We start from the raw sequence: 13,977 nt of genomic DNA, 5'->3' as shown, positions 1-13,977 counted from the left end.
GATGGGTGGCTTGTGGTGAGCCTTGTGCTGTGTTGTGGTGTGGTGTGGTACGGATTGGTGTGGAGTGGTGCAGAAGCTGATGCTGAGACAGCTGCATGACATTGCTATTTGCAAGCAGCAGCTCAGCCGACTGAACCGAGTGAGTTTTTTCCCGCTCCCTTGGCCATAATGATGTCGAGTGTTGGTTGGGTCGAGAGTCCACACAAGCGCAAGGAATACGCCAAACGACCACACAAAGTACTTGGGCTTTTTCTTGTGGTTATGCCTTACCTTAGCATCTCTATAACCCGAACTTTATCAGGTCGAAAGTCTGAGGTGACCTGCACTTCAAAAATTCGAGTTTTGAAGTTTTTCCATTTGGAAAGTTTTGAATTTCAAATTATGCAGCAAGAAGTACACAATTTGGTCATTGTTCAGGATATGGGTTTCATATTGGTTTAATTTATTCAGGACACAGTCTTACTAATAATAAAAGCTCACACCCTTTAAAAAAAAGCGGATATCCATGGTTGAAAAAAAGTTTTGAAAAAATGGTATAGAGTTTAAAAAAAAAGTGAGTGTTAATTTCGAATTAAACCCTGTACAATGTCTTAAATAAGCAATCCAAATGCTTTCTAGTACGCCAATTTTATTTTTTGTCGTTTGTACTTTGTAAAGGTTTAACATAACACGTTTTGCTGCTTATTGTTCAATTTTTTTGCATATTTTTTAATATAAAAGTGTCAGCCGGAGTGGTCACCCTTTTTTAAGCTTTTTTTTTCTTTTACAAAAAAAGTTTTTCTTGTCCTCAATTTTTTTTGAATAAAGAAAAATGAAAAGGGTCCTCATTTTGTAGCCAACTTTGGAAGTATGACTGTATTTACGCAGGAGCGACTCATCAACTTAGGGTCTGAGTTTTTTTTTTTCGTGGGCTCTGCTTATTGAATTATCAGCATGCCGCAGCGTTTTGAAGGGCTGTTTTTGCGGGTTGGCGAGGGGTGGGGGTTCTTCATTGACGACTATGTGAACCACTCAGGCGATGCCTTTCTATGTACTCAGTATGTACAAAAAAAGCCAGAAACCGCAGTGACGAAGGCAGTAACGAAAGCAACGCGCAGCCAGTGAGCCGTGCGGTTTACATAGGCGATAAGTACGTTCATGTACACACACACGCACACACTCACATTCGCCCGCCCACTTGACGTCCAAGAACAACAAAACTGGGGTAGGGGCATCGCTGAGCAGTTGCACGAAGGGTGCTTTTGGCCACTGGAGCGACAGAAAGTGTACGAGGCGAGCGAGTGAGTGGCAGGCAAAGAAGCGTCAGCAGCGGTACTGCCAAAGGCAGCAAATGAACCTAATTTGATAGCGCACACAGACAGCTGTACGTATATACCAATACATACATGTACCACTTGGAGGCAACAACAAAGGCCACGAATATATCACGTTGTTCTGGCAACGCGCTCATTAAATACTCTTTCGGCCGCCGATTTCGTTACGTTACGTGCGGACATTGGATGGGAATTTAAATTGGTAATGCGACCGTTGCCGAACTCTTGGCTCTTGTTGTTGTTGTTGTCGTTGTTGCTGGCATTTTCCAACGTTAACGTCCTCGACACTATCGCACACTTGAGTACATAGCGAACACAGCGTACATGCAGCCACACATATGTATGTATGCACATACCTACCTACCAAATGCTGTACATGGCACTTTGTACATACAAAGTCGCATGTGCCTGTGTATGCACAGCAAACTGCAAGATACAAGATACTCGGCCAGAGGCGCAGTGGTAGGGGGGTTTCGAGGTTAACAGGGTGCTGGGGTGAGAGGTGAGTACTATAGTATAAGTTAAACAGAGGTTTCTGAATGCAACTCTGAGTTTTGCTAGCTATATTATTATATTGAATAAAAAAAAAACGTTTTTTTAGATTTAAATATTTTTTATAATATTATAAAATAAAAGAAAATTAATATTGGTTTTATGGCACAGTTGACTAGAATTATCTTATATATTATGAAAGAAATCAGTGGATAATGAGTAATGATATTTTATGAGCTATTCAGTGGATACCGTACCAAAGTGATCCCCCCTGGTCGGCGCCCCTGTGTCGCACTCAATGTCCCATGCCTATGCTTCATGCTGAAATATGTATTTTCGAGGCGCACAAGCTGCGCACATAGTGCCCCCGAACCCCCTTGCCCACACCACAAGCCTCTGTGCGTTCCACTCTGCAGCACCCCCACCCCTTGCCCATTCCACGACACAGCACAGGGTATTTGCGTCTGCCTCTCCGCCTCTGCTTTTGCTCTGCCTCTGCTTCTGGCTGTGGCTCTGCTGTTGCTCTGCTGGCGTCGTGGCTGCCTCGACCGCTATTTTTATGTACCAGCACAAATACATGCACATAAATTGTTGCCGTGGCAAAGGCAGCAGCAGCAACAGCAGCGCAGCACAGGCACCAACTTTCTGTTCCTGCCACATCCAGGTTGGAAAAAAAGCAAAACAGGGTTGCATGCAACATGGAATGGACATGGACATGGATGGTTTTTCTTTCCGCCTTCCCACTCTTTCTCTCCTTGTCTCTCTCTCTCTGCCCCTCTCTTTTCACGCATATTCCTCTTTACTCGGGCCTTTCTATTGAGGAAAGACACTTTTCCTTCTTCCCTCTCTTCCTCTTTCCCGCTCTCCGTCGCCCCCTTCGCTTGTTTTCCTCCCTCTTTCGCCTGCACTTCCGCTGCAACGCTGCTGCAGCTCTGTTTGTTGTTGTTGCTGATTCACACATTCCTAATTGAATTATCACGCAGCAGATGAGAGCATGTACCATATCACTCTAACCCTCATACGCACCGCACCCGCTGCCCCGCAGATCCACTAAAACTTATTTTTAGACTCCGAAAACTAATTAGAAGAAGCGCTGTCGAAGTCTTCGCTTGGCGTCTACACTTACAGGAATTAGATAATTATTCCGAACTTGAATCCGAATCTGAGTAGATTACATAACAAAGACAGGATCGAGATTATTTTTTCAAACTGCCTGCGATGCACTGCCAAAAATTTCGGATCTGTATACAGTTCCTACACAATAATTTTTATAACAAGATACATTATTGCAAATTAATATAAAACAATATCACGGGTGAGCATTAATATTTTTGGCATAATATGCTTTCATTGTGTCGAGCAATTTGTTTGAGTGTACAGCTTCATGCGCTGCCTGCGCTGACGTCGCTGCCCGGATCGACGTAGGCGTCGAGAGCCGGGGTTTTAAATTCGAGAAAGGTTTTCGGTTTCGGTGTCGATTTATATACCGAAACGCCCATCGCCGTGCGTTCAACAAAAGCCTCTCATTTCCATTTTATGTACATTTTTCAGTTTTTCGTTTTGCCCCGTTGTTCGCTAACGAAACAGGATGAAGACCCGTACTGCTGGTCCAAAAAGTAATACCTTCGCAGCAGCGACGTCGGCAGAGCAACCCTCCCTTTCGCACAGAACACACACCATACTCCACACACAGATATAACGACATCGAATCGCACTTGGGCTTTTCAACTAATTGTATCGCCTTTGTTGTATATAGACATTTTCCCCTATGTACCACACGGCGGCATATGAAAACCTATGTACAAATGCTGGTAGAGCCCTTCTCCAAAACGGCTTCATTCGTTGCCAGCTAAACGCTGTGCGCTGCGAAAAGATACAGACACTGAGATACGGTTACAAATATACGAACACGGATACGGATACATGCATAGACGACGAGGTTCAGATACAGTGACAGCCCAGAGGCGAAATTTTGTCATTCCTCTCGTCTGTAGAAACTGAAACTGATAGTCGTCCCGTCCCCGTTTGTTATTGTTGCTTGGGCCCCGGAATGTCGAGCATTTTCACAGTTATTCCGAGGGTTGGCGGTAAAAAAGCAAAGGAAGCTGGGCATCGGCTTCGATGGGATGTGGTCTCCGATAGCATCACAGTTGCCTTTTAATATCTCTTCTCCGGGCAAATAAATGCGAGATTTTACGTGGCACTGAGGCCGTGGCACTGTATGCCCCGGATTACGAGTATGTGAGTGCGCTTGCTTTGCAATAGCGAAATTAAATTACAAGAATTTATATTGGCCGAGGGTTATTCGCCAGGGGGTGGGTCTTCCCATGGCCCGCAACCCGTACTCCTTGTATGGCTTTAAAGTTATGACTCTGCCGCAGCAAAGTCTGAAATTGACAGACGCTTGGAAAGCTGGTGGTTACACTTTGGGGTGTCTGATATTCAAATAAAAACGGGTTTAGTGAAAAGGGGTAACATGAATGGTCAGGTAGAAATATTAAATTGGATCGCTTTGTTTAATCTGCAAAGTTATTTAAGATGTTATCTTCTGCGTTATTGCATGTTGCTCGGTTATTGGCGATAGATGTTTTTTGTAGAAGATGGAATCCTTAGCACTAAAACCAGAAATGCATTAAAACCATATAACATTTAGAACTTCAATCTAAATAATGTTACAATGCACCCAATGTACTACAAATTTGTTTTTAAAATAAAAAAATTGATTTTAGGGCCTTTTATGGTTGTGTGCCCTGACCATTTGATGAAACTTCTATATGCAACATAAAGATAATTTTAAATTTGATACAAAATTTGCCATTCTTTAACTTTTAAATTGGTTAAACAGTGATTAAAAATAATTCCCCTTTTAGCATTGGTAATATACATAAAGTACAAAACAATAAGTTAGTTAATATTTCTCTAACATTTATCTATGTTTATTTAACTATCTATTTGTAATTTTCAAGCATTTTCTTTATAAATCATTCCTGTATATATAGTAGTATTGCCTTCGCAAACTATCTTGGTGTGCTTCGCGACTACCTGAGATGCCGTCCGCAGAGATTAAGATCTACAAAGCTGACTTCCAGGTGTTAAAGCTAAATGTTTACAAAAAATCTGACTTTACTGTTCTGTCAATTTGGATGGAAGTAGCGACGGCATTTTGAGGCCTGGGAGGCGTCCTATCAAAACCAGTTTGGAGCGGCAAGATTTCTCTTCAAGAATCTTTGGCATGATTATCAGTAAAAACATATCTTAATATCTAATATACACCTTGGACAATAGCGAAATCATCAAGTTGCCAATTGCTCTGGGAAGGAAACTAACTTGTAAATGAAATGCGATCGGAAACACCTTGTCTTGGCCACCTGCCACTTTTAGTTGGCCACGTCCACAGACTGAGAAACTTGCCACAGAAGACCAATTAAGTTCGAGGTCGGGAGCGGCATGATTTCCAGTTAGCCAATGAAAACAGAGCGCTGCCGACGATGGGAACAAACGACCAATGGCAAGCAAGCAGTAAGGGCGAGCGCGAGTGAGAGCAAGCGAGTGCGGCTGGGGGAAAAAAAAAGAATAAGATATTCGACCCTGGGGGTGTATCTTTACATAAAGTCTACACACCATGTAGAGAGTTCATCGAAAGCTCTGGAAAAGCTTGCAAAACAAAGCATAACTTAAGGTGTAATGAATATCTGGTTGTATGAGAGCGGTAACCTTTTTTGTCGAGATCTTTCGAAATATCCGAAATCAGAATAGGCATTCCTTAAAAGAAAAACTTTTAAAAAGTTTCCGTTCTCAAAACATCAATGTCGGCTCAGCTGTCTTTAAACTAATCTTTAAACTAACAGAAATTCCAGCTAAAAAAAAACATTAATTCTAAGATTGTTTGGAAATATATATTATTTCTACCAGTTATTCTGTGCTAAACTTTGCTGTTGGTGGTTCTACCCTCAAACACAATTTCTCATTTCTTTATAAGCTGCTTTTGCAAAGGAATACACATATTCCAGAAAAATTCAATCCATATTAATAACCATGACCAGGGAATGTCCAAAAGTCTAGAAACCTTTAAACGGGCGGTGAACCACCTCACTGACTTTAAGTAATAGTTCCCTCTTGATTACTGTAGTTCGCCGAAATCGGTCGACTGGAAGTCGAAAGGCATAGTGACCCCGGTCCATCATCAACTCACTTGTGACAGCTGCTGGACCTTCGCTGCCTGGAGAGCCATTGAAGGTCCGAATTTAGCAGCTATGGAAATCAGGGATGACTGGACATGCTGTCCTTGTTGTTGTTGCAAAAGTCCAATAAATGTGTACATAACTTAATTCGCCATAGAGTAGCGTTCATAGCAGGCGAAATTAAATATATCAAATATATCAAATATGATGTTAAAACAAATTACTTGTGTTTACCAAGCAACAACAAGAAGCCGTCTTGACATTTTCCATTAAAATTCCGGACATTTGGTTTATCAGGGGACATTTTTAATGATGCAAGATGATTTATAAATTAGTAGGCAGACGACGGGGGGACAACACAAAAGTCTAGTCGCTGTAGCAGCTTAGCCCTTGACCAGGACCTCGTAGTGGTCGATGCGGACCTCCTCGCCGCCGAAGGGGATGTAGAGGCAGTGGTGCGACTGGTGGATCTTGCCGGGAGTGAGGCTGCCGTGGTGGTGGGCACGGCCGATGAACAGGGGCTCGCCGTCGGAAGTGCGACCGCAGAGAACGGCATTGCCGGGCACATTGCCATGGCTGTCGTGCACCCATCCGTATCCGTATCCGGCCAGCAGCTCGTAGTCGTGCTTCACAACCTCACCGCCTCCGTAGGGCACATAGGCGCAGCCCTTGTTGGGGATCACCTGGTGGATAAGTGGAGAAATTAAGTTGGATGCAACAGAAGGACTTAAAGCTGGAATGCTCCATTTCAGAACACAAGCTCTTTATAGTTTAAGGTCCTCACCTTGGCTGGCAGCAAATCGCCCTCGTGGTAGGCGCGACCCACATAGATCTGATCGCCATCGCAGTCGTGTCCGCCAACCACTGTTCCGGGAACAATGCCGCGTCCGCTGGAGGCTACCCAAGTCTCGGGCTGGACCAGCACCTCATAGGCTTCCAGACGGTGCTGAAATGATATAAGAATTCGTTAGGTCAAAGATAAAAGTGATTTACTAAGATTTATCACATTGCAAACACTGCTGGTGCGATTCGTCACTACTTCGAACGTTATTGTTGAGGGGATGAAGGGAATCCATCAACATAACATCTAAGTGAGGGTTAGACCTACCTCCTGTCCGCCGTAGGGGATGTACAAGCACTGGTGCGAGGGATGGATCTTGCCGGGGGTGAGGCTGCCCTGGAAGTAACCACGACCCACGTACAGGGGCTCACCCTCGCCAGTCTGGCCCACTTGGATGGCGTGGGGCGGGACAGATCCACCGCTGGACGGGATCCAGGAGAAGTGATCACCGACAAGGACCTCGAAGTCATGCTTGCTGATCTCCTGACCGCCCCATGGCACATAGGCCTGCTGCTTGCCGGGCACCACCTTCGCTGGCAGCATCTCTCCATTGTGGTAGGCACGGCCCACAAAGATGGGATCCTGGTCGGAATCGTGGCCAGCGAGGATGGCTCCTGGGGGCAGGGATCCGTAAACGTTGGTGCTAATCCAGGTGTAGTCTGAGAGCGAAGAAAATATATATAAGGTCAGAGGCGATAAGTTAACTTGGGCCAACTGTACACCATTAATCAGCCACAGTAGAGGTTTCTTTTATCTGTCAGGGTGTAGACTCGCTGGATCTATGGAAAGCTACCAAAGCTCCAAGGGATTTCGGCTGTCAGGTGCGCGGAGTATCGATGACACTTGCCCACTTGTCACGACTAATTGCGGCACTATGCTTTCGTTTTCGCCGGAATTAACTTAGTCACTAACTTTGCACTTCAGTTCTCACCTCCCATGTTGTGTTTGTGTGGGTTTTGTGTGTTGATTTAGGTCTGGAACGTGGCGTTATATACTCGCTGGCTCCGCTATGTTGGGGCTGACTTCAACGACTGGTCTCTACCCGCACATCGGTTGCGCCTTAAAAGCTGTTGTTTCCGCTTATCAGTTGGGCAAGTTAGCCGGCAGTGATAAGATATCTTAGTCACACTGCTTTGAACCGTTCGATTGTGTGTGTTCCACAAAGGTATCCTCATGTCGTAGAGGGTGTTCGTCATTGCGACCAACTGACAGGTGTGTCAGAATGTCTGTTGGATGATTTTGTTTGGGAAAAACAATTTAAATTCAGCTTTAAACAGGAAGGGCAACCAAAATTACTCAATCGATCTTGTGCATGTTTTTTGCGGGTTTTATCTATAAGCAGTTGCCTACGAATCTTATCGCCGGCAGTCAAAAATAAACTTGATCAATAAGTTCGTAAAAGATTATATATATGAATGTATGAATGTTGCTGTCCATGGATCAACTATAAGTTCAGGGAATGCTTTTCTAGAACAAAAATAATTCCCAGCATGTAAACAGTTACCTAACCTTCTTGTGGATTATTTTGATCCTAAAACTAACAATTAAGAAACCTTTGGAAAACATCATGTATAACTGTTGTAAAATTAAAGACAATTGTTTTTTCTAAAGATGAGTCAATTGCGATATAAACTCATTGATATCGTTACCGCTGAGTCACATTTATTTATACTTTTTAATCGCTTTTTATTACATACCATATGTCTTTTGAAATCAGTTTGTTTATTATTACAAAGAAATTATTAATTTAAAAAGATATATGTTACAATTACAAAGGTTCAAAGATATAAACATTTTTAATACTTCTGTAGGTAAAATATTATCAAACATGAATGATCCTTTTCCTATTAAAACTGAATTTTTTGAGCATGTTTATCGCCTCTTCAACGGGGGGATTTTTTTTTAGCATGTGCGCTTCTGGCAGTCGTCATATTATTTATGGGTTCACTTAATTGGGGTTCCACCTGTTGAGAGGGCACAACAATAACATTTAAAACATGCCTCGATTCCTTTACTCCACAAAAGTACCGCCTGTTTGGGCCAATGAATCATTCTCGATCGATAAATGGAATGCTTTTCTGGAAATGGAGCTTTCGAGACTGGAAGTTAAACGTAGTGATAGCGAAGGTCCCAATATCAACTGCACTTCTTTTTTTTATATACAAATGCGAATTGATAGATAAAAGCTCGCCGATAAGGAGCAGTGACAAATCGGTCTGGTTTGGTTTTTAAACGTCAGGCTTTTGCGAACCAATAGTTTAGTGAAAAGGCAAACTTCGGTCTGTTCAGACGCATTTTGGAGTCAGAAGAACGCAAGTGAATAAAAGAAACTATTTTTCAAAGGAATAACTCTTATCATCAATTAACGCAAAATGGGTAAGTACCATGAGTAACCTCAGATAAGTGCAAAGAAAGTGAATTTGCAATGCGAAAGTGTAATTTGACCGCGAAGATCATCAAAAAATATATTGTTTACACGGCTATATTGCATATTAGCTAAATTACTATAATTCCCCAATTACGGGACACAATTGCTGACCCATTCTGTTGGTATTGTGATTTTTTCTCTGTGCACATTAGCCGGAAGAAAAGCAAAGAGCATTGAGTGACTTCTACAGTTCTCCGCCTTTCCTTGCTCTTTCCAGGCGGCGTGCAGCCAGGAGGAGTTGTGACCGTTGGTAGGACGAGTGCAGTGAGCCCAGGGTGAAACCCCTACGCCTCTGTGAAACCCCAAATCCCACTTGATCCCCGCCCCCAGACCACCTAGACCACCCAAACCCGCCAAACCGTATAGCAAATACCAAATATGTACACAGAGAAAAAGCTGTGAGAGTATGAGTGTAGAGTGAATCATTTCATTTTATCTTGCAATTAACTTTTAATCCATTTAATAATGCAGCTTCGCGATGATAAATGTTTACCTTTTGAAAAAGTATCAAGTTAAATAATACTAATCTGTTCTTTTTTGAATTACAATATGGTTTTATGGATCATCAAAATCTATTAAAACAATATTAATATAATAAGTTATGAAAAGCATTAAAATAATATATTGATTACGGAGTTAACTGAAAACTTTTAATATGATCTGTAGAGTTTTAAGATATTTCCAAAGGCAAGGACACGAAACTTACTCTCCGGCTTTCTCTCTGTGTACAGATAGGTTATCTTATCGCGTGGTATCAAACTTATCGCCCTACTGCCTTTCTCCTTGCAGACAACACCTGGGTGCACTCGTCTCCACACAGCCCCCTGCCCCCTTACGCGGTGATCGGTGGCCATGACTCGGACCGCACGCCCATCTATGTGGGTCGATCCTTTCACGAGGGCGAGAATCTTCCCGCCAAGGTCATACCGAGCAAGGGATGCGCCTATGTGGCCTACGGTGGTGCGGAGCACACGAAGACGCACTACGAGGTGCTGGTGGGTCAGGGATTTGCCTGGGTGCCCAGTTCCAGCGGTGGAGTGCCACCGAATGCGGTGAGGAGCGGAACGACGCGAACGGGCGAGCCGCTCTACGTGGGACGCGGCCATCATGCCGGAAGCTTAACTGTGGGCAAAGTTCATCCGTCGCACGGCTGCCTGTACATTCCATTTGGCGGCCAGGAGGTGCGCATCAACACCTACGAGGTGCTCATCAAGCAGCAGCACGACGTCTGGGTACCGGCCTCGCCCAGTTTCACTCCTCCGGGCGCAGTGATCGCCGGACACGACTCCGACCGTACTCCGATCTACGCCGGAAGGGCGATGCACGAGGGTGAAATGCTGCCCGCCAAGGTGGTGCCGAGCAAGGGAACCGCCTACGTCTGCTTCGGCGGATACGAGTTCCAGAAGCCCAGCTACGAGGTGCTCACTGGCTACGGATATGTGTGGACCAATTGCGGCCACGGCATTCCACCCAACGCCGTAACCACTGGTCGTGCTCGCAACGGAGAACTCCTGTACTATGGGAGAGGACACTACCAGGGCAGCCTGACACCGGGTCTGATCTCGGCCAGCCAGCGATGCCTTTACATTCCCTATGGAGGTCGGGAGATTCGCATCAACTCGTACGAGATTCTCTGCAGACAATAAGCTAAAGGAACGGAACCCTACAGATACCACATGCATTTAGCCTAGATCAAACTATTATCGCACCCAATAAAGTGACTCTTAACATCCAAGAAATCTGTTGGCATTTTGTGTTCCTGCTATTTTGAAAATACTTATCCCTGCAAATTTATGATACTGATATGGTATATGGCATTGGGCTGAAACAACTTCATTGGATTGTCTGATTAGACAGGTTTTACATTTATTTATGAGCTGAGATAGTGGCTTGCTATGAAGGTCATTTCCTTGTATTCTTCCTTCCTTCACTATTAGTTACTTTTAATGAAATTTAAAATGACTAGATGTAAAAGTTTAGCAAATTATTTGTCCATCCTTCAAGATGAACTAATCACTTCTGAATACAATACACACATGACCCACTTTTAAGCAAATAACTAAATGTACCTCTCTTTCTTCCAGCCTACAAATGGGTTCAATCCTCGGCCTACTCCTCCCTTCCCGAGGAGGCAGTGGTGGGCGGCAACGATGAGGACGGCGCCATGATATACGTGGGCAGGGCGGAGCACGAGGGCGATATGTTGGTCTGCAAGGTGGTGCCGAGCAAGCAGCTGGGATTCATTTCGCAGCGAGGAGAAGCACTGCCCAAGGACATCTTCGAGGTGCTGTGCGGCCAGAATCTGGTGTGGATCAAGTGTTACGACCATGTGATTCCCGAGAATGCTGTACTCTGTGGACGCACATCGCTGGATCAGCCCGTGTACATTGGTCGTGGTCATTACGAGGGTCACCTGATTATCGGGAAAATCTCCTCTGTTCATCGAGCTCTGTTCATCGCTTTTCGCGGTGCCGAACGTCGTCTGGATTCCTATGAGATTTTGGTGGAGGAGCGCAGAGTGGTTCCTGGCTGGCAGCTGCCGCCACCACCTCCTCCACTAGAGGAGCCGGAAAAGTGTCCACTAACGCCGCCGCCTCCACCTTCGCCACCGGCCATGGCGCCGCCACTGCCGGCCAAACCATATCCCTATCCGGATTTGGCTGCCATGCCATTTCCTGACAGGCCTCCGGCCTACACACCTACTCCGGATCCCATGCCGCCCGTTGGTGGTGTGACGGTGATGCCGAGTCCAACCCCACCACCGCCGGCGGGAGGAGTGCTGGTCATGCCACGACCACCACCACCACCACCGCCTGCTGGTGGAGTGCTGGTCATGCCACCTCCTCCTCCATCGTTCACTCCTGCTGAGGTCTCCGTGGCGCCACCACCATCATATGTTCCCGCAGAGGTGACCGCAGTATCCGTTCCCGTGGGACCATCGTTTACACCCGCTTCCACCTATAATCCCTACGAGGCGGGATGCTCGTCCTACACTCCGGCCGAGTGTGCTGCTCCTTCGGCATATGACGCTTACGGCTATGGCAACAACTATGACGTTTGGGTATCCGCCGAACCAGGCTATTATTACTCCCCAGATGCCGTGATTGGAGGTCATGACAGCAACATGGAGCAACTGCTAGTTTGCAGGGCCTACTACCGTGGTGTCCATGTTCCTGGCAAGGCCATTCCCAGCCAGGGATGTGGCTACATAGCCCACGGGGGTCGCGAAATCATTGAGCCCTCGTACCAAATGCTGGTGGGCAAGGGCAAGTACCACTGGGTGCCATCCTACGGCGGAAACGTTCCACCCGGAGCAGTTGTGGCCGGAACGACACCTGGCGGAGCACCACTCTACATTGGACGGGGTCACTACTGCGGCAGCTTGACCCCCGGCGTAATTGAGACCTACAACCGCTGCCTCCAGATCCCATTCGGTGGCCAAGAGATCCGTCTGAGCAGCTACGAAGTTCTGGTTAGGAGCGATATTTACCACGGACAGCAGGCCATCCGCCTGGTTTACTGAAGTCATGCTTAATCTGGAAAATCCGAGAGCAGCTAGACCATGAAAAACCATATAAACAATATTTATTCCTATGACTCCATGCATATCTTTGTGTAATGTGTAAAAATGTGCATCTCTAAAATGCATTTTAAATATTAATTTTCTATGTTTATATACGCACTAATTATTAAATGCATATTAAATGCCAACTGTAAAATGTGAAACTACCTCTGAAAATATTCTATTTTACCGATATGTTGTAAACCGATAAATCTATTGTTTATTTACTAGTTGAGAAACTTATGCACTAATTATATTGACACACTTTTAATATTCGTTGTGTAATAAATGTTTTATTTATTTAATGACGCCTTTGGATTTTATCATTTGTTATGGTTTGGGTTTGTTATTACGTCGGTACTACCACGTGTAAAATAAGTTAGTAATTATACATTTCCATAAACGTGTATACAAAATCGTAAAGAACAAAGTTCTTCCGCTTTAACACAGAAATTACAATTAGAAGATGGTAACTAAACGATTTGCGGGCACGAGATTTTAAGGTCAAAATAATATGGTATCACGTAGAATACTAAACTTGGCTTAATGTGCGGAATTAAAAACGCTGTATTCCCAGCTCAGCAGAGAACCCCATATGCCTTAAAACCTCCTTGAATCCACACGCGTGGTTTACGATTAGACAAATCTGGCATTTCCCACAACTGCCCGTTATTGGCCAACACAAGATTTGTTAAACGATTCTGGTTTTCCGACGTCAACCACACGGCACAAGATGAAAGAGAAGAAAGAGAAAGGCGAAACAGGTAAGAGTAAATATGAGCGAATGCGTCATAATACGTACTCTAGAAATACACCGTCAGAAAAACTTGAATATTTGTTGATTTTTAAACACACATTATTAATATTTTAATATTTTCATGCTTTTAATTTTTTTTTTTTTAAATATGAGTTGCTCAATACTTATAGTTCAAGCTAATGATATGCACTTTAAACAATTAATTTTTTAAATTAAATAAATATCAGTTTTTTATTAAGCTTATCACTTCGAAAACCATTAACACAATTAATGTAATTTTAACAGAAATATATATTGTCAGACGAAAATGCATTGTTGATACGAAGTAATGGGAGCTCATTAAATTTTAATGGTTGAAAAAATATTAAAGATTGTGCAAATAAGCAATTCGCCACTGAGTACA

General features: G+C 44.2%; 3 protein-coding genes across 4 annotated transcripts; 2 read left to right on the top strand and 1 right to left on the bottom strand.

Moving 5' to 3' along the window:
- Positions 1-6,270: 6,270 nt before the first annotated feature.
- LOC117137974 lies at positions 6,271-7,869 on the bottom strand. Its single transcript, XM_033299747.1, has 4 exons — positions 7,759-7,869; positions 7,095-7,486; positions 6,771-6,932; positions 6,271-6,669 (listed from the first exon to the last, which is right to left on the bottom strand). Exons 1-4 carry the CDS (start codon positions 7,763-7,765, stop codon positions 6,370-6,372), a joined length of 861 nt encoding a protein of 286 aa, XP_033155638.1. The 5' UTR covers positions 7,766-7,869; the 3' UTR covers positions 6,271-6,369.
- Positions 7,870-9,110: 1,241 nt separating this feature from the next.
- On the top strand, positions 9,111-10,994 carry LOC117137706. 2 transcript variants are annotated; one of them, XM_033299278.1, is made up of 3 exons: positions 9,111-9,203; positions 9,473-9,505; positions 10,045-10,994. In XM_033299278.1, exons 1-3 carry the CDS (start codon positions 9,200-9,202, stop codon positions 10,899-10,901), a joined length of 894 nt encoding a protein of 297 aa, XP_033155169.1. In that variant the 5' UTR covers positions 9,111-9,199; the 3' UTR covers positions 10,902-10,994. The 2 variants fall into 2 exon arrangements, with proteins under 2 accessions (XP_033155169.1, XP_033155170.1); XM_033299279.1 differs by lacking the exon at positions 9,473-9,505 and having other exon boundaries at positions 9,114-9,203.
- LOC117137705 lies at positions 9,118-13,125 on the top strand. Its single transcript, XM_033299277.1, has 2 exons — positions 9,118-9,203; positions 11,340-13,125. Exons 1-2 carry the CDS (start codon positions 9,200-9,202, stop codon positions 12,776-12,778), a joined length of 1,443 nt encoding a protein of 480 aa, XP_033155168.1. The 5' UTR covers positions 9,118-9,199; the 3' UTR covers positions 12,779-13,125.
- The last annotated feature ends 852 nt before the right edge of the window (positions 13,126-13,977 follow it).

This window comes from Drosophila mauritiana, chromosome 2R (genome assembly GCF_004382145.1).
Source record: "Drosophila mauritiana strain mau12 chromosome 2R, ASM438214v1, whole genome shotgun sequence".
Taxonomy (NCBI): domain Eukaryota; kingdom Metazoa; phylum Arthropoda; class Insecta; order Diptera; family Drosophilidae; genus Drosophila; species Drosophila mauritiana.
Note: the sequence above shows the minus strand (reverse complement) of the source record. Positions and strands in the feature narration are given on the sequence as shown.